The 27,490-nt window shown below is 39.1% G+C and overlaps 1 protein-coding gene and 1 long non-coding RNA gene across 5 annotated transcripts in view; one reads left to right on the top strand and one right to left on the bottom strand.

The window, feature by feature from the left end:
* SYT1 (synaptotagmin 1) overlaps nucleotides 1-27,490 on the top strand; it is a 537,233-nt gene that overhangs the window by 426,342 nt on the left and 83,401 nt on the right. For both annotated transcript variants that reach the window (XM_007194974.3, XM_007194973.3), the window contains exon 9: nucleotides 21,679-21,796. In XM_007194974.3, the coding sequence (XP_007195036.1) occupies nucleotides 21,679-21,796 (118 nt within the window). The remainder of the gene's footprint in view (nucleotides 1-21,678; nucleotides 21,797-27,490) is intronic.
* The window catches only part of LOC102997960 (uncharacterized), a 289,513-nt gene that overhangs the window by 225,118 nt on the left and 36,905 nt on the right, over nucleotides 1-27,490 (bottom strand). The gene's annotated exons all lie outside the window — the stretch shown is intronic.

Raw genomic sequence — 27,490 nt, 5'->3', positions numbered from 1 at the left:
TCCATCTTATTTAATGTGTCATTTAAAGCTTGTGTTTTTTTATTTTCATTTGGGATGATCTGTCCATTGGTGAAAGTGGGGTGTTAAAGTCTCCTATTATGATTGTGTTACTGTCAATTTCTCCTTTTATGGCTGTTAGCATTTGCCTTATGTATTGAGGTGTTCCTATGTTGGGTGCATAAATATTTACAATTGTTATATCTTTTTCTTGCATTGATCCCTTGATCATTATGTACTGTCCTTGTCTCTGGTAACAGTCTTTATTTTAAAGTCTATTTTGTCTGATATGAGAATTGCTACTCCAGCTTTCTGATTTCCATTTGCATGGAATCTTTTTCCATCCCCTCACTTTCAGTCTGTATGTGTCCCTAGGTCTGAAGTGGGTCTCTTGTAGACAGCATATATACGGGTCTTGTTTTTGTATCCATTCAGCCAGTCTATGTCTTTTGGTTGGAGCATTTAATCCATTTATATTTAAGATAATTATCGATATGTATGTTCCTATTACCATTTTCTTAATTATTTTGGGTTTGTTTTTGTAGGTCTTTTCCTTCTCTTGTGTTTCCTGCCTAGAGAAGTTCCTTTAGCATTTGTTGTACAGCTGGTTTTGTGGTGCTGAATTCTCTTAATTTTTGCTTGTCTGTAAAGGTTTTAATTTCTCCATCAAATCTGAATGAGATCCTTGCTGGGTAGAGGAATCTTGATTGTAGGTTTTTCCCTTTCATCACTTTAAATATGTCCTGCCACTCCCTTCTGGCTTGCCGAGTTTCTGCTGAAAGATCAGCTGTTAACCTTATGGGGATTCCCTTGTATGTTATTTGTTGCTTTTCCCTTGCTGCTTTTAATATTTTTTCTTTGTATTTAATTTTTGATAGCTTGATTACTATGTGTCTCAGCATGTTTCTCTTTGGGTTTATCCTGTGTGGGACTCTCTGTGCTTCCTGGACTTGATTGACTATTTCCTTTCCCATGTTAGGGAAGTTTTTGACTATAATCTCTTCAAATATTTTCTCAGACCCTTTCTTTTTCTCTTCTTCTTCTGGGACCCCTATAATTCAAATGTTGGTGTGTTTAATGTTGCCCCAGAGGTCTCTGAGACTGTCCTCAATTCTTTTCATTCTTTTTTCTTTATTCTGCTCCCTGGCAGTTATTTCCACCATTTTATCTTCCAGCTCACTTATCCTTTCTTCTGGCCTCAGTTATTTTGCTATTGATTCCTTCGTGCCCCCCGCCACCATCTCCCCCAGGGTCCCCACATCACCGCTGGACCCCTAACCGTGGGTGGGTCGCTCTGGGTGTAGGAACTCCTCCCTTCCCCCAGCCGCCCCTCAGGGGTGCCGTCCTGGAGGTCCAGCCTTTACTTTTGCTCCCCCTTCCCTCCCTCCACTCCCTCAGGACCCACACGGCTGGAGGGGGCCTCAGTGGGCAGAGGATCAGGCCTGGGATCTCAACAGGCTCCCGGGGGCCCAAGTGGGCAGGGGAAACCTGGCCACGCTCCCTTTTGATCCTCTCCCCTCCCAGTGGTTCCCCAGTTTCCCCCTTCGGGCATGGGATCCCTTCCCCTCCCCCAGCCGCCCCTCAGGGGTGCCAGTCCCGTCCCTCCTCCACGTCTCCTCCCCCCTCACTCCCCCCATGCCCCACATCCTACCCGGTCACTGGGGGTTCCTCCCGTCCCCTTAGGTGTCTGTGGTCCCCTACAGGGGCCTGGTAGGTGCCCTAGTTGTCTAGCCCAATTATTGAAAAACTCAACTATTTTGACTTTTTACAGTGTCTGGCAATCCAGACAACCTTTAGCTCAGATTAGCCCGACTACAGCATGGAGAGGAAACGTATTCAGGCTGAGAGGCCTGTGACAAGCTATAGTTAATAAGTTCTCCATGGTGTCAAAAGTAATAATAGTAACATGCCTTTGTGAGTTAAATTAATTTTGGTTTGTGCACTGGCCTGCATATAAATGTGAATGACATTTCCAAAAATGATAAGGCAGGAGCTGAGAAAGAACCAAGTGGTAAAGCAGAATGAGATGCGCTCACTAGAGCAGGGCCGCTCACTGCAGGCATCTGGGGGCGCAGGCAGAGAGTGCAGGGTATTATTACAGCAAAGGTGGCGCCGTGGGGGGAGGGGTTGTTTTAGTTCATTTTTCCCTTTACAAAAAATCCGGAAGAGAAATTGTGTCTTTAGAGAAACTAAAGATATTTGACATCCTGGCTCCCTGTTTGGTAATGAGAGAGCATCTTCCTGCTAATCTCTGATTTCACGTGTCTTCAACCCACAGATATTTTTTTCCCTCTGCCTGCAAGAGGCAGCTAATTGGTAATAGCTTTTAAATGAATGACCCGTCAAGTGGCATTTTAAAGCCCTAATGGTTGTGTTCATTTCAGAGACTTCTTTGGATTCCCACACACATACCCTGCCACTGGCACAGATAAATATGCTGTCTGCAAAGAGTTAAAAGATACATGTTGAACCCAGGAAGAAAAGGTCTTAGGATGACCAACATAGCTGGTGTGATATCTTGTCTTTTTCTGTTTGAGCTCTAATAGTTCAAGGGTTGCGACCAGAAATCAAATTATAAGGAAAATGAAGATTTCCCTGTTAAGTGATTACTATAGATAGGGACTATATAATAGTTTATATTATGTAATTATATAATAGTTTTATATAATATATTATAATAGTTGATATATAAACTTAATAGTTTAAGGAAGAACTATATAATAGTTTAAGGAAGCTGTGTGCCTCCTCTTACTATAAACTTAACAATTCAGTCTAGGCCTCATCCTGTAGTAATAAGTCTTCACATTTCTTTCATGTATCTGTCAACACATTTTTTTTTCCTGTCTGTTCAGGAGTACTATTGATATACCACCCAATTTTTAAACTTGTATATACAACTTTCTTTATTTCAATAAAATGAAGAGCACTGTATTCTAGGCTATACATATTGTTTGATATCCATAGCCATCCTACACAGTCTTGGAAGTATTATCCTCATTTTTTAAAGGAAAAGTAAAGGGATTCCCCACAGTCATACGCCCATTAAGTTACCAAGTCTGCATCTTAACTCAGGTCAGTCTGAGCCTGTGCTCCTGTCGACACATAACCATAAAAACCCTTGCCCTGTCTTCCAGCAATCAATTCACTGTACGTGCTAAAGGCCTCCTATATAAGCAACTATGTTCTGTACCTTCTACATTTAACTATGCCAAACGAAAACACATCAGCAAAGGAAATAGCTCCTCGGTGGAAGACTTTTCCATTAATCTGATGCCTCAGTTCAACAACCTATCTACAGATCATTCTATGCTGGGCCCTGGTGATACAGAGATGAATTAGATACAGTTTTTCCACTCAAGGAGTTCATAGGCAACAAGGAAGGGATGATGCTGTCTGGTGGTGAGGAGTTCAGAAGGGATCATTAGAATATGAATGAGGTGGGTTATAAAGGATGACTAGGAATTCAACGGGTCAAGAATAAGGAGTTCCAATCAGGGGAAGAAGGGTGAGCATATGAAACATTCAGAGAGAAATAACGTCTGGCTACGATCTAGTGCATGTGAGAGGAGAATGATGGGGGCAGGGGCTAAGCCACAAAAATAAATAAGGGTAATATTTTAGTGCTTTGAATTTGGAAGTTAACATTTTATTCTGATAGTTGGCAACCAGGAGGGTATTAAAGCTGCCAGTGGCTGTATCAGCTCTATGGCTTAGAAAGCTAATCCTTTGGCAGTATGACGATGAATTGAAGGCTCTTGCTTCCAGAGGCAGAGTTCATGAAATTACGTGGCAGTGAAAGTAAGAACTCAAATTTGAAAAAGTGTTTAAGAAATGATTTATAGAACTTTGTTTTCAATTAGACAGAAGAGTGAGGGCTTGAAAGCCATTGAAAGTGATTCCACCTCTAGCTTGGTTAACTGAGAAGTGAGCAAATGGGGCAATAAATGAAATTACAGAAAGATGCATTAATTTTAAGGATAAACATTAAGTTCTATTTTGGACATGTTGATTAAAACAGAATTCATTTCCATTTTAGATCATATTAACACCCTACTTCTCCCCATCACAAACTTGTTTAAGTGCTTTATATATCATATTTTATGTTCTCCTAAATAGTACCCTACCCACCATCAACCTACATTGCTTAAATTTTCCTGATTCCATCATCTCCTTAACAGTCTAGTATTTTTCTAAATTGCTTATAAATAAAGCCAGAAGTCATGTCCTTTCTTCAAAGGAAAGAAATCTCCAAAGGAAAAAATGTCCTGAAGAACAGAAAGTGAAGAAAACAACCTTCATCCTTGCCATTGAGCTAGTACATTTTCTAGCTTCCTCAGGAACTTCCCAATTTCCATTTCCACTCCTCCCAGTGAGCAGCCAAGGATAATAAACCATTACAAGCACCTGCTCCTTCCTGAACTGACCCAAGCTCAAGGTCACTGAGGGGTGAAGAGGGGGACAAAATCCAAGCCACGTTTTACCCAAGGATAGGATTCAGTGGACTTCAACTCGGAGAGACCCACCGTGTGAGGAGACCCTGAGCTCCCCTGCAGAAGCAGGACCTCAGGCGGGGCCCAAGTGCAGTGAGATGGGCATCTCCACATAGACATCTTACCAGGCCCCCCAGCTGGCTGTCCACGTCCACAGCTCTTCTGTGTGTCCAAGAACAAACTCACAAGAGGGCTGACTGAGAGTGAGAAGTCTGTATCAGCTTTCATATGACATTATCCTTCTGCTAATTAATACAACAAAAATATGAGTGTCTGCTATGTGCCAGACACTGTACCCCGCACCAGCTGAGTAAGGAACACACAAAGATGGATATAATTGTATTTTGTAAAAACTCATTCTTAATTTTTGATGGATAGAAACGCTAAGAATAAAATAACGAGCATGCACTATGCACTTAAACCATATTCTAGGCATCATTCTAAGCACTTGATGTATCTCCTCTCATTTGATCCTCACAACCACCAGTTGAGATCAGTACTATCATTATCCCCATTTTATCCAGTAGGAAACTGAGGCTTAGGGAGACGAAACAACCTACCCTAAGTCACCTAACTAGGAAGTGACAAACCAGGGTTTCAAATCTAGGTCTATCTGACTTTAGACTCCAGCTCTAAACCTCTACTACCTGTAGCCCAACAGGTGCTTCAGCCACAGACCCATCCCTACACCGTATCCATTGACCTCTGGCCACATGAGAACAGAGAATACGGCACTTATCATGTGTTTAGAGAAGGTGGCTTGCTTTTATATGTTTCTAATTCACTGCTTAAAATAATCCCTTTCTTGCACTTATTTATCCTTCTTTTTGCAGAAAGCTTATCCTTCTACCTATTTTTTCCTTATTTGACCTCACCAAATCCCTATGAGGAGAAAAGAATATAATTGATTACCCCCTTCTGATTCAAGATGATGTAATACATCTCCTTTTAGTCGATACATTTAACTCAGGCAACCTCAAGAACGGAAAGGAGAATCAGGGAGCCTGTGTTTGGACGTACTTCTGCTCCTCTGAGAAACCCTTTCATCTCAAAAGTCTGCAGATATCCATGGAAGACCTTGAGACGGTCATTCAGGCATTGTAGCCTGCTGACTCCTGTGCACTCAGGAAGACATGAAAGCAATTACAAATTGCTTAACAGAGGATGCATAATATTAGAGATGAAGAATCTGGCTGTGAACACTTCCACCAGGGAAATGCTGCCATGTGACTTTTTTTTCCAGTTCAGCACCTTGTGCTAATAGTATCTTACAGGCTTAGTGTCAGAGACTATTGAACAATGACCCAATATAAAAAGAAAATTAAACTTTCACGAGATTTGCCACATAGAAGAAAAAGCATGGACTTTGATGCTTAACAAACCTGTGTTCTGGGTTCTAATAACCATGTTACGTTAACAAAGTCACTCCACAGGGCTGAGCCTCAGTTTGTCCATTTACGAAGTAGAGATCATGATAACCTGTATTTCATGGCTGTGAAGATATGGAATAAATTATATGAAGTATCCAACACATAGAAGCTGATCTGTAAATGGCAGCCCGATATTAACAATGACTAACATCTATTGAGCACTTCCTTTGTGCCAGCTTCTGTATGCATAGCACGTATATTCACTCTTTAATCCTCACAACAGTCCTTTAGTTGATTATCATTCCCATTCTACTGATAAGGATACAGAGTCCCACAAAGGTTAAGAATGTCCCCAGATCACAGCTAAGTAAGTGATAGGTCAAGATTTGGACTCGGCAGCCTTACTGCAGTATTCACTGTGGTACTAACTGTCTCTAAAAATCAGTTTTGAGAACTTCATACCTTTCAGGAATAAAAGCCTAACCTCCGGTCCATTTTCCTTTCTTGATGTACCTTATTTGGAACCATAGGAAACTCTTTCTCAATGACCCCATGAAAAATTGTCTCTGGTTACCTCTAGTAAGCTGTTCAGTTTTACCCTCACACACAAACGAGTATTCTTAATTTATACTAGAAACAACTTCTTTCAGAAAGATTTCCCACCTGACCCTGTACCACTGTCACCTACAAGGGACATCATTGGCTCATTTCTCTCCCTTTAATTCACTCTGAATAAGTTTGAAAGTAACCCTTTATAGTATAATATATTCTTTACATTTTTTGTGTTTTTTTCCCATAAGCTTAAACCTATAAGACTCCTCTATCTTCAAAAAGTAGTCATATGTATCTATGATTCATCGTCTTCAGACAAATCTTTTCAAATATTTCAAAGACTCTGACTGCCTAATGGCTTCTTTCAGATAACAATTTTATACACATTCTTTTTAGCTTCAAATTCAAAATGATGTCCCTTAGATTTCACATATTCTTTCTCCAGGTCAAAAGATTTGGGGGGGGGGGTCATCTGAAGTTTATATGGTGATTTTTTTAAATTTATGTCATTTTTATTTATTTGCCAAGAATATGCATGAAAGCAATGGAAATAAGGATTACCTCAGGCTCTTAATTTGTCCCTTTGCAGAATTTATTGAACAATAATGGTTACTACTTTTCTAAGAAAGAGTTCATGGAAATCTGCAAACTACTTTAAGGTACAGTGTTGGCAAACATGCTTTTATGGGATTTCAAATGTGAAAAAGTTCTCCTTTTAAATTTTTATATTGGGACATCCCTGGTGGCACAGTGGTTAAGAACCTGCCTGCCAATGCAGGGGACACGGGTTCGAGTCCTGGTCCGGGAAGATCCCACATGCCGCGGAGCAACTAAGCCTGCGCGCCACAACTTCTGAAGCCCGCACGCCTAGAGCCCGTGCTCTGCAACGAGAAGCCACCGCAATGAGAAGCCCGCGCACCACAACAAAGAGTAGCCCCCTCTCTCAGCAACTAGAGAAAGCCTGCACGCAGCAACAAAGACCCAACACAGCCAAAAATAAATAAATAAAATAAATTTATAAATTTTTAAAAATTTTATATTGATCTCCATTAACAGGATATCACATAATAAAATCCTAGATAAAAACTAAATCCTAACAAAATGATAAAAATCACCTGATGAAATTGGTCAGAAATTTATGGGTCCGTTTTCTCAGTCACATTTTCTAGAAGCTAAGTTTCCTTCATTAAAAATATGATGTTCAGGGCTTCCCTGGTGACGCAGTGGTTGAGAATCTGCCTGCCAATGCAGGGAACACGGGTTCGAGCCCTGGTCTGGGAAGATCCCACGTGCTACAGAGCAACTAGGCCCGTGAGCCACAACTACTGAGCCTGCACGTCTGGAGCTTGTGCTCCGCAACAAGAGAGGCCCGCGCACCGTGATGAAGAGTGGCCCCCACTTGCCGCAACTAGAGAAAGCCCTCGCACAGAAACGAAGACCCAACACAGCCATAAATAAATTAATTAATTAAAAAAAAAATTAACCTATCTTTAAAAAAAAAAAAGATGTTCAAAGTTGAAAACCAGAATGCCATTACAAATAAAAGAGGAAAATTATCACAGTTTAAAATGCCTTGAGTTACAATTGCATAACACACGTTCTTAAAAATTCTTTTAGTCGTCATTTTGCATAAAAATCTGTGATGTCCTTTACATAACAATAAAAACAAAAACCTGACATCTCAGCAGGTCACTCCAGCTGCCAGTCTGAATACATGCAAAATGAAGCAAATAAGATACACCTATGTGCTTTCTTTGTCTGAAGAGGATAGCTTCCAAGCAAATTCACATCACACTCGTTTGCAGATAGACTATATTTTTGCACTGTGTGATGTAGTGACATCCACATTTCCATGCAAGGGACCATTGAATTCCCTAATGATCTGATTTTCTTAACAATGAGCACCAGTGAACTTTCCCCTAGGCAAACCAGATGGAAACGAAATTGTTTCTGCAAAATGAACAATTTGTGAAATGTTGGCAAATTGAATTCCAAACATACTTAGAGATGATCTTGACTTCCTCTGTAAGTCTGCCACAACACGCAGTGCATTTAAGGCCTGCATGAGAAATACACTAATTATCTGCATAACCTTTAAGGAAAAATAAATGAGAACAGAAGATCACCACTGAAGAGAGAAAAGCTAAAAACTCTGATAAAGTAGTAATATGTAGATGGGACCATTTCACTAAGAAACTGAGAGATTAATGTAGATGTTGTTAGAGGTGTTCACTCATCACCTTTGAGATTGGTGATCTATTTTGTGAAGGGGGTAACTCAAGTTAAGCAAATTTCTTCACTTTGCTTCAAGTCAGCTACATAGCCAAGATGAAAATATAAATTCAAATGCCTAATCTATATGCATATAATTTGCAACTCCATATATTTTCATCTTTATCTGAAAACTGAATTAACTGGGCTGTTCATGAGAAAGATTTTGTTTCCATTATCCACAATCTGATTATATTACTATTTTCACAGTGACACTGAAACTATCAAGTAGATGCAACATGCTTGTGGTACAGAAGATGGACTGTACTTTTTTATCTCAAGTAAATAATCCTTACAAATCTCCTAGTATTCCATCTATGGAGGGTTACAACGCCCCTGGAAATGGCCATAGTCATAATTGGGATTTGTACCTATTCAGAAATTCAAATATTCCACCTCAGCTATTATATCATCAAGTAATGAGGATTCTTTTGCATCTTTACAAGAGCCAGCTACTCAATGTCTAATAATGAAGTAGTGGAAACTATTTAAAAATGGTTATTCTACTGATATTAAACTAGTAAAAAAAAATGATATTAATACATTTCGTGTACAGGTTTAGTATATTGAAGCTCTTTTCTTTGATTTCATTTTATTCTTACCAGTTCTTTACTAGAAAATGTAGTTGCATTATTATATATAAATCTAGTTAGAGTTTCTCTCCAACCAAACTAGCCAAATTCCCAGTGTTACTCACGTATCATTTTTAAAACCTATTCCCAAAGAGTAACTGTTTTCTCTTTGGCTCTTTTATGTTTTTGTCCTGTCTAGTTTTTCTGCTAATGATACTTATACGTTGTCCTTGGCATGTCTACTCTCTCAGAAAGCTTGATCCCCAAGATTCCACTTCCATATTCTCTTTGCCTTTAATAAGAAACCCAAATGATATCTTAACTCTAAAGAAATTTTATTGTCAGCTATGTGCTAGACAGTTTTTTGTTTTTGTTTTTACATCACTAGTGCATATAGCATAGCTTTTCATTTTTTCCCCCATCAGAGTCTTGGCCAACTGATTCCAAATTTTTCTTACAATAGCACAAAAACTAAAAATTGCCGTTTTCTCTGTCCTATCCCTTTTCTACAGTAAGACACAATGGCTCTTGACCTGTAACTTTATATCGACTTTTAACCATATGGCAGACACTTTGTTAGGCAAAACTGATGAAAATATAAACCTTGTTTAATGAAAGAGGCAAATAGGGAATAGGCATCTTGTGTATAATATTACAAGTGCTATACTGAGAGTTTAAAAAGGTGTCATTGAAACACAAATAGGGAAGAAAAGCCAAACTCTCATGAGAATGGCCAGGGGATGACTCAGTAGAGATGATAGCTGAGAATTAAGAGGAGTCCAGTAGTAAAACAAAGGGAGGGAGGTTATACCAGGCAAAGGAAGCAGATGTCCAAAGATATGAAAGCGCAAAAGAACATGGTGCAATCAACAACATGCAATAGTTCTTGTTCTGTTGCCTGCAACCCAAAATGAATTTGCTTTCATGTAGTAACATTTCTGTTGTATAAGTGTGCATCTCCTTTGCTATTTCTTTATATAATACTTTTATCATTTTCCTTTGTATATCCATGGGCTTCATCCTCTGCTCTGGTGTCATCTTCATAGGTTGTCCTTTGTATTTTCACAAATCTGTTCAAGTGAGACCACCCTTTCCAAGAGTCTGTCAGAAGGGTGGTTGTGTTTAACCTGAACCCTCCTACTTCTGCTCTCTTAATTCTTCTTGGAGAACCAGAACAGTCAGAAAGCTGGTCTTCTTCCCCTGCTACAAATTCACACATCTAACCCATAATCCATCCCTTTCCAAAAATCCATCCCCCAACTCCTGTGGCATTCTTCCCCTACTGATGGGTATCAAGAACCCCCAGACCAATCTCTTCAGGAATGTTCACTTCCTTATTGTCAAGTACTTGCACTTTATTGGAAGATAGAGTAAACAAACTGGCCTTTCCCCCACCCCTTACTCTCTTTTTCAAGTTTCTTTTCTCTCCTCTATTCCTTTCTCTGTTTTTTTCCCCACTGCCTTGCCTCTCCAACCTCAATTTATTGGCTTTTTTCCCCCGTCTCCTCTCCTTTTTCAAGGCTCCCATTTGCTATGGACAGACCCCTTGGCAAGCTGAAGCCAGAAGTGGAAAAGCTGGACTTGGCCCCTCTGACCTCCCTCACCTTGCTTAAGTGGCTTTTCTCCCCTTGCCAGCTTCTGTGTGACTAGCCTAGTGCATAGCATGCTCTTTTTGTTGCCTTCTTTTTGGTTCTCTTCTCCATGATTGTAAGCTCCTCTTGGCTCACAGGTGGGTCTCATGTAATCCTCACGGAAAGAAAGAGCAGGTACGATTCATCTATTCTAATGGTGCAGGAAGAATTTGCTTGCAGCGCCCCCCTGAGGTGGTTGGTGGCAGAACTCAAGTCTAAGGAGCATTTACCTTCCCTTTCACCCAGACCTCCCTAAGAAGAAGGAAAACCTTCCTGGGGCAATGGTGTCTCCTACTTGTGTGGTATTACCATTCCTTCTAGATTTCTTGGTCACCACCCCAGAACTAAAAAGGGAAAGTGTTCTTTGGATAAAACAGCACCTTGGCTTCTGAGTTCTCTCTGTCAAGACCCTATTCCCCCATGGTACCTTTCATGTTAGTTAGGATGCACCAGTAAACGTAGCTATGGAGTGACAGAGGTCAGGGTACTAAGTCTTTGCAGTTGTTGAGCATGATTAGTAAACATTTAATGCTGCTCTACCAGAAAGACTATGTATAAATCATTCAAATGCTTATCTCTGCCAGTAAAAATGACACTGCTCAGAGTTGAAAGTGCCAAACTATGCCTTCCAAGGATTACCTGGTATTGTTTTTCATGACTGCTCCAGCACCAATGGCCCATCTTCTGGCATATTATTTATTTACAATGGCTTCCTTTATAATTGCATAGGTCAAATTTGCGTTTTTATGTAGAAATAGGTTGCTCATATTTCAAAATTACTTAGTATCCACACTTCCGGTTTAAAAGAAGATAACGCTGGTTTCCATAATCCAAATAACTATCTGGAAGAGGCCCCAAAAGTCACATGAAGACAAGAAAATAGAATATTTAAAATTGGGTCTGACCTAGAAAATCAAGGACATGTAGTTAACAGGGAGAGAATGTTAAAGGAACAAAGCAACTTGGTCTCTTTAGATACTTTCCACAAACGTTCTTCATTATTTCCCTTCGCTTCACATGTCCTCATACAATTGGGTCATTCACCTGGATTCCTACTTAGGCTGACTAATTAAGGCAGCATCCCTAGCTATGGAGACATACTCACCATCTTTGGCGATTTTGCCCGTCTCCACTCACTTGGATAAATCTTCCATAACCCAAAGAATTGTCAACTAAAATTTAATACCATGATGGATTGCCATGTCATCCTCTAGGGGGCAAAACAGTGTTTTATATTATTTTAAAGGACTCCTAGAGATCTAAAGCTTTAGGGGAAGGGAATGAATGGTGGAATTTCAGGCCCCAAAGCACACTACAGAATGAAGACTCTTTTGACAAGGACATTGCCGGGACTCACTTTCCATTCTACATTCTGGTCGCATTCCCCTACCCGCCACTTGAAATTCACATTTGAAATTAACCACAACAAATTCCTCTACCTTCTCTATACTGGTCCTTCCAAATATATATTTCTAAAATGGCACTAACCATTTTATGTTGAACTTTTGTTTTTATGCTTGTCCCCCTCAACACAGAGTAAGTTTCTTAAGGTCAAGGACAAGTTTTCATCATCCATTCTTCCTAGTACCTTGCACCATGACTGACATATTGAAAACACAAAATAAGCATTTGGCAAACTGAATTAATGAAATATAAGCATTGCTCATTTTCTACTAACCACAGAAAGTGAAATGGATCACTAATCATACTTCTGTAAACACTGTTTAAAATTCATTCATTTATTTCTATTAATTATGTAAGGCTAGGCTACAGTAAGAAGTTGGCCCAAACATGTAATGGTTCAGCGAAAGAAATTTATTTCTTGCTCACTCAGCAGTACAAAGTGGTTCCACATTGGCAGGTAGGGTTCTTTTACTGTGCCATTTGGGGATCCTGGCAAATTGAACTTCTGCCATCTATAGCATGTGGTTTCAAAGGTCACAGAGGTCACTGCCACAGTCATAGGAGAGAAGAAAGATCATACAAAGTAGTTGTGGGGGATTGAGTCTAGAGGGGCACACTTCACTTCTGTTCACAGTTCATTGGCTAGAATCCAATCACAAGACCTCATCCAACTGCAAGGAGGGCTGAGAAATGTAGTCTAGCTATGTGTCCAGGAAGAAGAGAATGGATTTTGACAAACAACTAGTAGTCTCTGCCAGAGTTGAGCACTCAAATATGTATGCATTCTTTGTCTCAATGAATATGTGCTAATCATGTCTTATATGCCAGGACTATGCATATAGATTAAAAGGGTACTGTGTAAAGATGATCAAATTCATGTAAGTGAGATACAATCCAGTAATCACACAAATCAATATCCGATTGCTGTATATCATTACAATTACTGGGCATGATTATAGTAGAAGATAACTATAGTCAAAACTTCAAAAGAAGAGTATAAGGAACGACTAAAGAATGTTTAAGAAAGGCTTTATTTAGTCTGGGAGTCAGGTAAGGCTTCTCTAAATAAATGTTGAGGTAAGGTCTGAAAGGTGAGTAAAAGTTACATAAAAGGGAGAATAACAAAAGGACAGAAGGTGTCAAGCAAAAGGAACTGTTCATATGGTGGTGCTAAGAGTACAGTTAACATGACTTATTTCATGATATGAAGAAGCCTGATATGAAGAGGCTGAGGAGTAAGCAGGAACAAGACCTTGAATAATATTTTAACTGGTAGTAAAGTTGTGGGTCTTTTTCCCGAGAGAGATAGAAGACCTACTTGAGGATTTTAAGTAGATTTGTTATTTAAGAGGCCGACTTTGCCCACTATATTCCAGGAGTAAATTGAAGGAGAACAATTTAGAGACTATTAGAATATCCCAGATGACAGATTATTGGATTAGGGGGTAAATACTCTAATATTGAAATATTAGAGATTTATTGGAAAAGGCTGGAAACAAGTGAACCCACTTGAGAGATTTCTAATAGGTAAAATCAGATCTCTAAAGAAGTCAATGGTCGGTGATAATGCCCAGTTTTCTGGCTTTAGCAACTGTTTGGAGGCTGTTACCAATACTGAAATAGAGTGAACCAGGCTTGTGAGAAATGTAATGAAATTCAGTTTTTGGCATTTGAGTCTAAGATCTTTATGTAACGTACTAATGTGGAAATGACAAGTAAGCAGTGGATATATAAGTCTGGAGTCCAGATAAAAGATCTGAACTGAAGAAACAATCTTGGGAATCACTTCTGGATTGTTAACTAAAGCCATAGACTGGATAATATCAGTTTAAGAAGAAAAGAAATGAGCTTGGGCTAGAATCAGTGGCCAGAGAGGCAGATAAATCAAGAAAGCCTCCAGAATTACAGAATCCAGGGAAGAGAGAGAAGTCAACAAATCCTGCTGAGAGTTCAGGTTAATGAAACCTGAAAAATATATATGACCTACCAAGATGGATGTCATTTGAAAACTTGGCAGAAATCATTTCAATTCAATAAAGTAAGGAAGAAATCAGTAGAACATGAACAAATAGGGACAGTGATTGTAGGCAATTCATTCAAGAAGTTTGGCTTCTCTAGATAGTGCCTATTTCAACTACCCTCTTCCCTATATATGGCACTATGTATGGGGAAGAAGGTAGTTGAAATAGGATTTTTGTTATAATAGCAAGCACTCACATAGTACGTTTTATGTGCCAAGCACTCTTCTAACTACTTTACTTTGTCTTGTATTTTACCATGTTTATTTTGTTCCTTGGTTTTGTATGCTTTATTGTGTCCTGGTATCTAGGACAGTGGTGGCCCATAGGAGATGCCCAATAAATGTTTGATGAACAAATATTTAATGCCTGTGTCTCAGTCCAGTACTCTCTCCATCACTCTGTACTGCACTGTACTGTTATTTTAATAGGCATTTTGATTTTCTATTTTCATCATTTTTAGAGCACTTGAGAATATCCACTTTTCTGCTGTTAATTCTTATTTCTAATAGGACTACAAGTGTATCTCTTCATCAAAGTAGAAGTGAAAGATATAGTGAAAAAATTTTGAAGATATAAATCATAAATAGAAAGCTGTCCTTAATTAAATTACATACATTTTATACTTATAGAAGAGTAACTTGTTTAAGCGCTTAGAGACTTTGCACATGTATCCCCGTGCCTGGAACATTCTTGCCCTGTCCTTCAAGGGGTTCACATTGACTCTTCCTGTGGAATCTTCCCATCTCAGCTCAGGTATTGGCTCTTCAAGCACACTTACATGTCACCAACCCCCCATAGACACTAGCTCTAGCTGAAAGGGGAAAGCTGAAAGACTTGTCCTAAAGCTACATTTGCATGGCAAGCACATTTGTTTTACAAAGGATGTTTATTTGGGGTGGCTGGAAAAATTTATCTTTGATTATTGGGGGTATAAATCTCCAAATAAAGTCTTCCTTCCTTAATTCTATCACTAGACCCTGGCAAGTTTCAACCTTCTCCTCTTTGTCTCCAGAGTATTTGTGTCACCTGTTCAGTGCAGTTAACACATGATATTGTTATTCTGTTTAAATTTGTCTTTCTACTACATTCTGAACTTGTTTAAAGTCATCTTATTCCTCTAGGTATCTATGGAACCTAGACTAGACCCTGGAAGAGTTTATGATGGAACTTAATCATTGCTTAGTAAGAAATGAATGAATAGTTGAATGAATACGAAGTTAATCAATTACATAGTAACCTCACAAAATAAGTATTAAAAGAAATAACATAGTCTCATTCTCCTGAACCATTTACTGTCCATTTGCACACTAGGCCAGATTCAGTCTTTTTAGCCTGGGTACATCCGCAGCAACATTTCACACTGTGACCATCTGGACCATTAGATGTAAATACCGATTTGGCAGATACTTCAGGGGTAGGAGAGTAGTTATGGGAATAAAATGAATTTGAAAGATACTACCACACAAAGGATATATTTAAAGCCACCCTATCTGTTATTAAAATTAAAAACCTGACATTGACCTTTCCTATAAATGAATAATATCTTTGTATTTTTACAAATGGAGAATACGCAAATAGTCTAGATTTTCATTTTGAGAGATTGGACTGCCATTTGTCTGTCACCTCTAAATAGATGCCCAACCTCAGAAAAAAACCTTCTATTCAGAGAGAATATCTCCAGTTTAACACATAGAAAAATCTTAAGATTAACATAAATAGAATATGTCCTTTTAAAATGTCATAGCATTAAGTCAATTCAGATACCTTTTTAAAACTCATTCAAAAGTACAGCATTTCCAACAAGTGTGTGAACTTAGCCCCATTTGCAAAGATCATTAAAGTGAACACCTCTCTTTACACATAAAATGATGGATGGTGCTATAAAAGCCAGCAAATATTCATTTTAATCAAGCTTTTTATTTACCCAATGGAGATGACCTCTGTTCTAGTATCTATAATGCTTTTCAAAAAGGAAAGGTATTACTGTAGTTGTCTATATTAAATCATTAATTCATGTCTACTCTACTCAGTGGATGCTTTTAAAAAAATATCAAAATTATCAAGCTGCTCAGAACAAAGGTGATTTCTGATTGTCAGCTCCATATTCTAAAAGAGCATGTTAATTTCTCTGAATCTCACAGTTGGAACTTTCTAACACTAACTGGCAGTTTCCACCTAGTGATCAAGGCAATTGACTAAAATAAATTATACATAAAGCTGAGATTTCTAATAGTAATAAGACCCCTTCATGAGCTAATCATACCAGCAAAAGCACTCATCTGTCGGCTGCAACCCCATAGGGTCTTGAAATTATCTTATAAAAACTACACTTCCAGAAATGTTTTCGTTTCCAGTTTCATGAAAGGACTAACAGAGCCATGTCTACAGCACTAGGAACAAAGAAAGACCTCTGAATATATTCATTAGTTGACTTGTTGATTAACTAGAAACACTGTTGATATATCGAGTACTAGTGTCCATGCTGTTTAGAAAACAAGACTGGTAAGGCTCTCTTTTCAATGCAATCAACCAACAGTTATTTCTAAGCCCCCTATCATGTGCCTTATAAGGTAGTATCAAGTACAATCCCTCTTCTTCTGGAGATTAGGGTGAGGGGAACTCACAAATATGAATAGGGGAAAATATCTCTAGGCACCATACTACTGGCTATAAAGCAATTAATTACTAGTAGAAATCCTTGTGCACTACGGAGATACTTAAAGATATGGAACTTGGACTAGGGCTTAATGGTTGGGGTAATTTAATTAGGCATAATAAGGGACTACAGACATTGTAGATGAATTTCCTAAGCAAAAATCTGGTGACGGGAAGGAAGATAGCTCATAGAGACGTAGTCATTGCTGTGGTGACCCCTCCACACACACAGAGTCTTGCACCATCTTCATGATGAAGGCATTTATTCCACTGGCCAAGAGTGTTGATGGCTGACACTCGTAACAACTGAGTTCCTCCTCCTTAGAATGTCCCTCACAGCTGAGGAGACCCTGGTCCAAGATGTGGGGAAAGGCCACATCCAAAGACTGGTGGATTCAGGAGCCTAAAACTCATCTCTTCAGAATTTAGAACATCTCTGAAGAGCTATTTTAGCTCCAGAACTTCCCATAGGATCGACTGAGGCCTTTGGTGTGACTGCATCATAGCCCAACTTCTCCACCCGAGCCATCCTGCTTTCTGCACTTTCCCACAGGTGTTGATTCATAGGACACATCCCAATCTCCCACTTGCAAATCAGTTTGCTTCCATGGAGAACCCAACCTGTGGATACTGAGGACATTGACTATAATTGATAGTAGGGAATCTGCATTTATTCCATCAATAGGCATATATGGCTCTGCTCTGTGCCAGCCATCTCTTGTGGATCTCATACTCTGGTGGGGAAAACCTCAACAAAATAGAACTTCAAGCAATATGTGCTAGGATGAAAAAAAAAAAAACCAGGGCATGGGGGTAGGTAGTGTGAGTGTTTAGGAGTGGATGGAACCTCTTCAGATAGTATGGCCATATAAAAGGTCTCTAAAGAGGTGATGTGTAAAGCAGAAAGCTGAGCAAACTAATAGAACAATCCATGATAGTATCTGGGGGAAGAATACTGCAGGCAGAAGGAAGAGCATAGGCAAAGGGTCTGAGGTCAAAGTGTACCTAACAGGTTTGGAGGAGAGGAAGTAAGATTGGGAGTATAATGGTAGGAGATGGAGGGGTCAGACCCCCATCTATAAGGCCTTTAAGTGTAAGGAATACAGATTATTCTAAGTGAAATGGGAATACATTGAAGGGTTTTGAGTAGGATTGTCTCATGACCAGGTTTCCACTTTAAAAGGATCAGTCTGCCTTTTGTGTGAGGAAGAGTCTAGAAAGGAGCAACAGTTGAAACAGAGTGGCTATCAGGAGGCTGTTAGAGAAGTCTAGTTCAGGAATTATGTGATGATTTAGACTTAAGGTTACCAATAGTCATGGTTTGCCTGGGACAGAAGTTTCCCAGTATACAGGACTTGTGAGGCTTAAACCAGTAGAGTCTTAAGCAAATGAGGGTGGTTGGTCACCCTTCTTGAACTAGAATGATGGCCCTCTAAATGGGGAGATACGGTCAAATTCAAAATATATTCTGAAGATTGAGTAGGTAATGAAGTTGAAGAAAAAGATTTGGATAGTTAGGGCAAAGTATAGAGCTTCTTGAAAGCCAGGAAGATGGGTTTGGACCTTTGAAAGATTAGCTTGGCATTAGTATGCGGTCTACATTGGACTTTGGTGAGACTATGACTTAAAGAAATCTTTGCTCAGACTATTTCAAAAGAGATGAGAGAAGTATTTAGGGCATAATCTCACAGAGTGGAAATGGAGGTGGAGGGGATAGCGGTAGTGGTGGAGGCCATGGTGTAGGGTGATGGTAGTGATGGCAGCAAATGGTAGAGATGCAGGTCATATTGGAAGTGGAGGTGGTGAGGGTAGAGGTTATGCTGATGATGGTGGCAGAAAAAAGTGAAAGAAAAAATACAGTTGAACATACATTACCCAAAAAAAGAAATGCCAAGACTTGTGGGCTGAATGACTAGAGGAAAACAAAAGGTAAGGTAGCCACTGGAAACAGATTAGTTAGTGACCCTGACAGGTAAGGGTATTGAAAAGGCAAACAGTTGAGGGGAGGGTTTGCTAATGAACATCCATTTAGTAAGACAATCTAAAAGTGAAAGGAGAATATCCTAGTGGGCGGTCAATTAGGAATATTAGTTTCTATCATTCCAGATGACAGTCTGATAGTAAAGAAAACTCAGGATCAAGTCAAAAGCCTTTGAGCATTAGCTCCATGCTGACACATCAGGTAACCTTATGTAAACCGAGTTTAAAAATTTTAAAGCACTGAAAAGCAACTTCAGTTGATTAACATAAAAATACATGCTTAATTTGGTATACCAATTATGATGATTTTATGAGCAAATGAAATCTTACATGTTCAAGTTCCTAAGTTAATGAATTAAATGGAGATCTGTAAAAGGTGCTAAAATAAGTACTTTTCTCTATTTCCCTTTCTCCCAAAATATCCACTTTGAAATTCAGTCACTCATACTTCCCCCATCCCATAGCTTTAAAATTACAGGTAACTTGACATATTTCTTCTACTTGAGGTATGGTTTTTCAAACTGCAACTGCTTTCTTCTGAAACTAAATATGTAAAATCTTAAAGATTCCCTATATATCCTAAGATTGAAGAATAAAAGTATACTAGAAGTTATGACAACTCTTTGTTTAGAACACCTGAGATGCCTATAAATTGTGGAATTAGATTATGGGCCATGAAGAGCGGCGTCATTTAAGAGAGAACACCTGATTAGGATGCTTAGAGTGATGTAGTTCTCCAGCATCCCCCCAGGAAGGCTATTGTGGCAAATAGACTCCTGCAAAAAGAACCCTCCTGATGAGCATTTCTGAACAGCAGTTTTGTTAATTTACCTTTCTTTTGTCTCCTAAGGTTCAGGTGAATTTGTCCATCCTTTGTATTAATTTCTGTGCTATCGAGGCCTGTTCTGTATTTTCAGAGACTATGAAATGTAATCTAGTCCACTAGATTCCCCTGATATGTACATTAATTCCTAGGGGTGAGTAGGCACATTAGAAGTAACTATTATCTACACTAGTGGAAGAGAGGTATGACCTAGATAATTCAAAATGGGGGAATTAGCTCCAATTTCCATGTATTTACTTTTTGAAAATATGTGGAAAGTGATAATTCAGGGAAGGACCTTGTCTTCAAGGAGTTTTTAGTCATGTGGGGAAATTAAGACATGCACAGTTAGACCAAAAAAAGTCCGTAGTAACATAAGAGATATGTGGGTAAGGTGCTATGGGAACTCAAGGAATGAAAGAACCATGGCTATACACACATGTGGTGATATTTTCAAAAGCATTACATAAGCAGAAAGTACCATTTCTCTCTTCCTCTCTCTCTCTCTCTCTCTCTCTCTCACGTGCGCGCACGCGTGCACACACACAGACGTTGAATATATTACTTCTCACCTATCGATAAATTATAGAACAGGTAGATACCCTTTCCTTTTTGAAAGATGGATTTAATGAGTACCCAAAAAAAAAAGGAATTGCATTTTCTTAATTTGTTGGATTACATCTAGGCAGTTAATTTAGCCAATTTAACATATGTCAAGACACAGAGAAGGCCAAAAACAGCCATATTAGGAGTCCAACAGGAGAAGACCTGAGGCTGTGGCCTTCTGTACCTCATTCCTATGTTAGAAATCTAGCTGCAAAAGTCTGACACAACCATTACCTTCTTTGGAATTACTATTGGAGGGGGGGTGGGCAGGGAAAAGATACAAAGAAATAAACCCTGATTTGCCATACATATACTTAATCCCGTATGTCAGCGAGCAGTCTAGCACCTCCAGCATCTGAGAATACAACAAACTGCACACCCTTGCCCCGTCTCTCATGCTTTTAAATATGAATGCAAAAATCTTCCTCATGTTCAATTACCAAAGTTCTTAGTTATCCTAAAGAGTAAAACACTTAAGGGGGGAGAACCCATAGGCGTCTTTTCTGAAAAAGAAAATAGTTCTATATAACATCATCATTTTAAACTCTTCAGTTATTCAGAAATGCTCAAATATAGGCTTGGTGAATGTTCTTGATACTAAAATATGATACCAATGAAATAACGTGAGGGTATATGAGAAACTTTGTGTTACTGTGTATTTCACTTTTTTGACCCACCACTTAGATTTTTATAAATTTTAGGATAAGGAAAAAGAAAGTTAGACCTCACTTGAAATGAGTAAAACTAAAAGTGCAAAAACTTATATACGTTTTTGCCTTTTTGCCTTTCTGCTATTAGGAATTTACAATTTCTCATCAATAAATAGAATTTTAATGGAACACGAAAGCAAGTCTTTTTCCCCCAAAAGTCTAAGTATTACACATAATCCTATTTGAAATGTCAAAAGACAAAAAAGTAGGTAGGTTGATTCTACCAAAAAAGTGTTAGGCTCTTTTCAAAGCTATTTAATCAAGTTATGAATTTTTGCCAAGAGTTTTGCAGTACTATTCAGAAAGCAGTCTCTTAAAAAGTCGTCTTCGTCCCATCTCCTGAACCACTGAATTATGGATATATTTTGATGAATATTAAAGTACAGATGAGCTACTTAAAAACTGAAATGAGTTACAGTCACTCTTGATGACACCTTAGTGAATGAAAGACCACTGGGTAAATGCCAGTGAACGTTAAGAGTTTTCAAATTCTAATTCTCATAATCCCCCTCTCTGAGGAGTTTACAGTGTTTATGTACAAACCACATTCACCTTTATTTGAAAAATTACTTATACTTTCTTATTTGTTTTCATAGCAAGAGAAATTGGGTGATATCTGCTTCTCCCTTCGCTACGTACCTACTGCTGGCAAACTGACTGTTGTCATTCTTGAGGCAAAGAACCTGAAGAAGATGGATGTGGGTGGCTTGTCTGGTGAGTCTGATGTTTACTGTGTTTTTTGATGCTGTTTCATCGTGGATACCGAGTGCACAGCACACGTGCCGCGATGCCCCACCCCTTAACTGGTCACAATTCCCTTTCCCATGGAGCCTGGAAGCAGTGTCAGAATTCATCCCAACACAGAGACCCAGGAAGCCACTCTCAATTTATTAGAATTAGCAGAGAAGATGAAACCTATTTTCCCGCTTCACAGCCCAGGTATCAATTGTGAATCCTATAGCTCTGAAAGCTGAAAAACTGCTTCTCTTTTGAAAGGCAACACCTATGACCAATTATAATTTTGTTCCTTTTTTTTGGTTTTGTTTTTTGGTCAAAATTCATTTATGATATGAAAAATACTGTTTTATCTGAGGCTCATTAGGTTAATAATTTATATAATAAAAGACAAATATTAGGTAAGTATATAGCCTAAGATAGTTTTTAGCAATACTGTTTTGTGTGAACATGCAGCATTTCAAATATACGTGAACAATAAAATCTGAGGGTGAATCCTCATGGTAATGCATTTATTCTCTACAGCTTATGTTGGGGATGGGGAAATTTTGGGATTTAAAGTTCTGTACAACCCAATTTTAGTTTTAAAAAAAGTGAGTAAAGTATATTCTTTTTTTTTTTTAAGTGAGTGAAGTATTTTTTTTTAACACCTTTATTGGAATATAATTGCTTTACAATGGTGTGTTAGTTTCTGCTGTATAACAAAGTGAATCAGCTATACATATACATATGTCCCCATATCTCCTCCCTCTTGCGTCTCCCTCCCACCCTTGCTATCCCACCCCTCTAGGTGGTCACAAAGCACAGAGCTGATCTCCCTGTGCTATGCGGTTGCTTCCCACTAGCTATCTACTTTACGTTTGGTAGTGTATATATGTCCATGCCACTCTCTCACTTCGTCCCAGCTTCCCCTTCCCCCTCCCCGTGTCCTCAAGTCCATTATACTTGCTCAAAAGCAAAGTCAGCTCAAGGACTTGTCATTTCCACAGCTGAACACAATTGTTTTTATTTTCTTCTCTGTGTGATTAAATCAGTTATACTCTTGATCTTCTAGTAACTCATTAAAGTGTCAGGAATTTTCTTGATATGGCACAGGGTCAAAAATAGACTGTAGTTGTCACTGTTCATGGCTATGGAATTAGAACCAACATTACTGGTTATTCAGCGCTTTCTCTAATAAAAATATTGCAAACTTCGAAAGGTCACCCTCATGCAGCATGGTGATTTTATATTCTAAAGTATAACAGCTAAAATATGCTAAAGCTAAGGTTCCACTTACTGAACCACTAATTTGTCAACCAAATTCTCCTGGTGCCTAAATTTACTTCTCTTTATAAATACATCGCCTGGGGAAACTGCACTACTTCTTTCATGTCACTAAGACCCCATTTAAAACTTGCTGCTTTCATTGCCTAATGGCATTAACAGAGCAAGTTTCAAGCAATGAGCAGTTTCTTTTAAAAATGTAGAGTATTTATTGTGCCTAAGATGCAAAATATATGCATACACATATGTATGTGTCTATACACATCCACCTTTTCCTGGCTCTGTCCAGTAAAAAGGCCTAGAAACAAAGACTGACCTAGTAGCCATGACCATCCCAGAACCAGAAATGGTGTGAAAATACAATTTCTCACTAGAAGAACCTGGAGCTTATTGGAGAAATGGTAGATTCCAGGTGTGGCAAAGGAAGGTATACAAGACAAGCCTAGAACATCTCGTCATACCAGAAAGCAAGGAAACTATCAAAGACTAATGGGGTCATGTCAACAGGCTTAAGAGTCACCTTGAAGAGGCTTCCACTGGCCAAAGATGTGATAATTTGAACATCAGTAATAATAATAAATGCAATGTATTTAAACCTAAAACAAAAGAGTATTTAATGTGCAGATAAATTTTTAGGCACGAGAACAGTTTACCCCCAGAATTCTACTTAGTATCTTGAAGTCTGACCTCAGACGCCTTTGACCTTTCCGCTTCCTTTGGTTCAATAGCCAACTATCATCATATAGTTCTCTGTATCCTCTCTCCCACACTCCTTTCCAAACTCCTATGCCAACCACCTCCTCATCACCTCTATCTAGTGCTCTCCTGGTCTTCCTCCCAATTCACCTTACACCCTTCTTCAGAGTTCCAGAAGCAACTCTACCATGAAGCCAGTAACTTCAGGGTCCCTTATTTGTTCTGTCTTCTCCCAAAGTCCTAGAAAGGAGTCCCCATGGTCACAGATAGATATTTCACCCACAATTTGTTAATCACAGTTTGTGCCTCTTGACACTCTGACGCTTCTTCCATCATCCATCTCTCTTGTTGTTCAGCAGCATCAGAGAGGCTACAGGCATTTTTGAGGTTTAGCTATGGGAAGCTGGGTCTAGCAGGACATTATTTATGTGGCTTGCAGTCATAACCATGTGTAGTTGGGTAATTGCTAGCTATCCCAGTGAAGGAAGGGCTCCTGGCATGACCCCTACTACCCATTGTGCTAACTCAACACTGTGACATGAAAGGGGCAAGGCCAGAGGTCATATCTAATTCAATCTTCGTAATTCTATAAAAAAGAAAAAAATATATTCTTTTTTCAAATGCCAAATTACATTTGCTGAAAATAGCTAGTTAACTGGAACCAAAGTGGGCTGTTTTGCCAGGGTTTACAATTATAGTAGCTTCACGACCCACCTAACCCAGTTCCACCCCTAAATTTGAATTACCTGGAATGATTTGGTCGAACAGTTAAATATTAAATTAAGGATATTTAGCCTTGAAATATCCTTAAAGAGTCCTAATCATATGGGCTTCCTGCTGCCTGTAAAATTAAGTCATAATCACTCAGGTCTACATAATATAGATACTTCCAGACTACGCCCCACCATATACCTATATTTGAACCAAGTTGACCAGCACACTAGTCCCCAGAACAGGCGATGGGATTTGCTGCCTCCTGTTTGCTTAAGTTGTTTCCTTCACCTGGAATCTCTTCCATCCACCAAGGTGTAGCTAAACCCTATCCATTCTTTTTTTTTTTTTTTTTTTTTTTTTTTTTATAAATTTACTTATTTATTTATTTTTGGCTGCCTTGGGTCTTCGTTGCTGCGTGCGGGCTTTCTCCAGTTGCGGTGAGCAGGGGCTACTCTTCGTTGCGGTGCGCGGGCTTCTCACTGCAATGGCCTCTCCTGTTGTGGAGCACAGGCTCTAGGCACGCGGGCTTCAGTAATTGTGGCACTCGGGCCCAGGAGTTGTGGCTCGTGGGCTCTAGAGCGCAGGCTCAGGAGTTGTGGCACACGGGCCTAGCTGCTCCGTGGCATGTGGGATCTTCCTGGACCAGGGCTCGAACCCACGTCCCCTGCATTGGTAGGCGGACTCCCAACCACTGCACCACCAGGGAAGCCCAACCCTATCCATTCTTCAGGCCCAGCTTAAGTCTTATTTCCTCCATCCATTGAACAACTATGTATTGTGTCCCTACTTTATGTTAGGCATTGTTCTGAAACCAGGTTTACATCAGTGGATAAAACAGCCAAAGGACCCTGCCCTCATACAGATTACATTGTAATGTGGGGAAACAGACAGGAAGCCAATAAATAAGAAAAGCACGTTGTACACCAAGAGGTGATAAGTGCTATGAAGAAAGCAAAGCAGGGAAGTAGAATAAGGAATGTTGGGGGAGACGCTTTAAATGGGGTGGTTGGAGGAAGACCCGTGAGTAGGTAACCTTTTGGCAACAACCTGGAAGAGGTGAAGAAGTGAGCCATAGGGGTGCCTGGGACAGACAGCATTTTACGTGGAGGGACTCAATGAAGACTTTTTTGATCCATCCTAAAAGAACAAATTTTTTCCTTTTTTAAATGCCAGTAGTTTGTTTTCACCCTTCAAACATCACGCTTCTCTCACTAGACTGTGCTCTATATTTGTACATCCCACCATGCCCGCACTGACTGGTAGCACTGAGCTGAGCTGCTGAATGAATAATCAATTATTTACAAAGGAGCTATGGCCTGAAAAAACAAGTCTTGCATTTCAAATTTGTTTAACCTACTTACCATTAAAATAACTTTAAGCACTTGGATGGTCTGTCTCAAAGCAAGTTGACCTATGTCCAAGGAGACCAAAATTATATAACGAGGTCCTTCCAGGTAATTCAAATGCCAAACTACATTTGCTGGAAATGGCTAGTAGACTGGAACCAAAATGGGTTTTTTGCCAGTGTTTAAATCCCAGTCTCCCACTGTTAGCAATTTGACATTAGACAAGTTATCTAGCTTTCTAAGCCTCAGCTGCATTATCTGTAAAGTGGGAGTAATTAGAGAATCTTATTTATAAGGTTATTGTGAGAAATAAATGAAAGCACACTAAAGTGCTTACTATTATTGTAATTATTTCTATTAGTAACCTTATCAAATCTTGGGCTAAATATGCAAAATGTGAAAGCAACCAATGGATAGTTTAACCAGTTCCTTGATTTAGTGGGAAAAAAGTTTGATGGGATTGGCTGGTCAATTCAGACAAAGAGATATCAGTAGACACCTGTATTCTAAGTCCCAATATCAAATTAAGACAATATATGGGATTAAACAAAAAATACTGAAGAAGAAATAGGAACATCTTTTAAAATAATTTCTTACTACTCTTCAACACAGTCAGTTTCTTTCTTTTCTACTGTGTTAATTCAAAAAGCATGGCTCCAAGATTTTGCCTCTATCATATACGCAATATAACAAGCCATGCAAATCCCAACTCTTACTTTACAGTGACAAACTTGATTGGACCATTCATATATCTACAGTAGACACTTGAACTTTGATGCTTCCTGTTCTAGCGCTCAAGTATTTGTGAGCACCAGCTAGGGGTTCTGAATCTAGCTATTTGTATTGAAATCTTGAGTCTTGCAGGCTACAAGGCTGTTCTTCAGGTGCAAGTAGGTGCAGTAGGAAATGAGCAGCTTTTGTGCCCTGTACTTGGAAAAAACTCAAGCCTCCTGCCTAGTAACCACAACTTAATATACATCTGCACTTCTGGAGTAAGTCTCCCTTCAAATAAATGTTTTCGTAAAAATTGAGGTAGAGTATGAAGAGTGCCTTAGTCCATTCAGGCTGCTATAACAGAATACCATAACATGGGTGTCTCATAAACAGAAATATCTCACAGTTCTGGAGGCTGAGACATCTAGGATTAAGGTGCCAATAGGTTCTGTGTCTGATGAGAACCTCCTTCCTGGTTCACAGATGGATATTTTCTCTGTGTCCTCAATGTGGTAGAAGGAGCAAGGGAGCTCTTTGGGGTCTCTTTTATAAGGTCACTAATCTCTTCCATGAGGGCTCGACCCTCAAGACCTAATCACCTCCCAAAGGTCCCACCTCCAAATACCATCGCATTGAGGACCCTGTTTCAACGTATGATTTTTTAAAGGGACATTAACATTCAGTCTATAGCAAAGAGGTCTAAGAAATTGAAAGCATCAGAAAAGTTGAGAATTCCTAAAGGTGTGAGGTTCTATATATGTCTTGCATTTTTTAGCTGTATAATTTTTATATTCGAATTTCTACCCATGTAGACTCACAAGTCAGAAATAACTAGATACCTTGCTCCTAATTTCTTGTCCCTGAATATGTTACAGTTACTCTTCTCAGGTTTTTTTTTTTGGTCATCCCAGAAATTTGAGACTTCTGAGTACAGCTT

The sequence above is a fragment of the Balaenoptera acutorostrata genome, chromosome 11, assembly GCF_949987535.1.
Source record: "Balaenoptera acutorostrata chromosome 11, mBalAcu1.1, whole genome shotgun sequence".
Classification (NCBI taxonomy): domain Eukaryota; kingdom Metazoa; phylum Chordata; class Mammalia; order Artiodactyla; family Balaenopteridae; genus Balaenoptera; species Balaenoptera acutorostrata.
The sequence above is the reverse complement of the archived record's forward strand: the minus strand, read 5'-3'. Positions and strand labels throughout refer to the sequence as shown.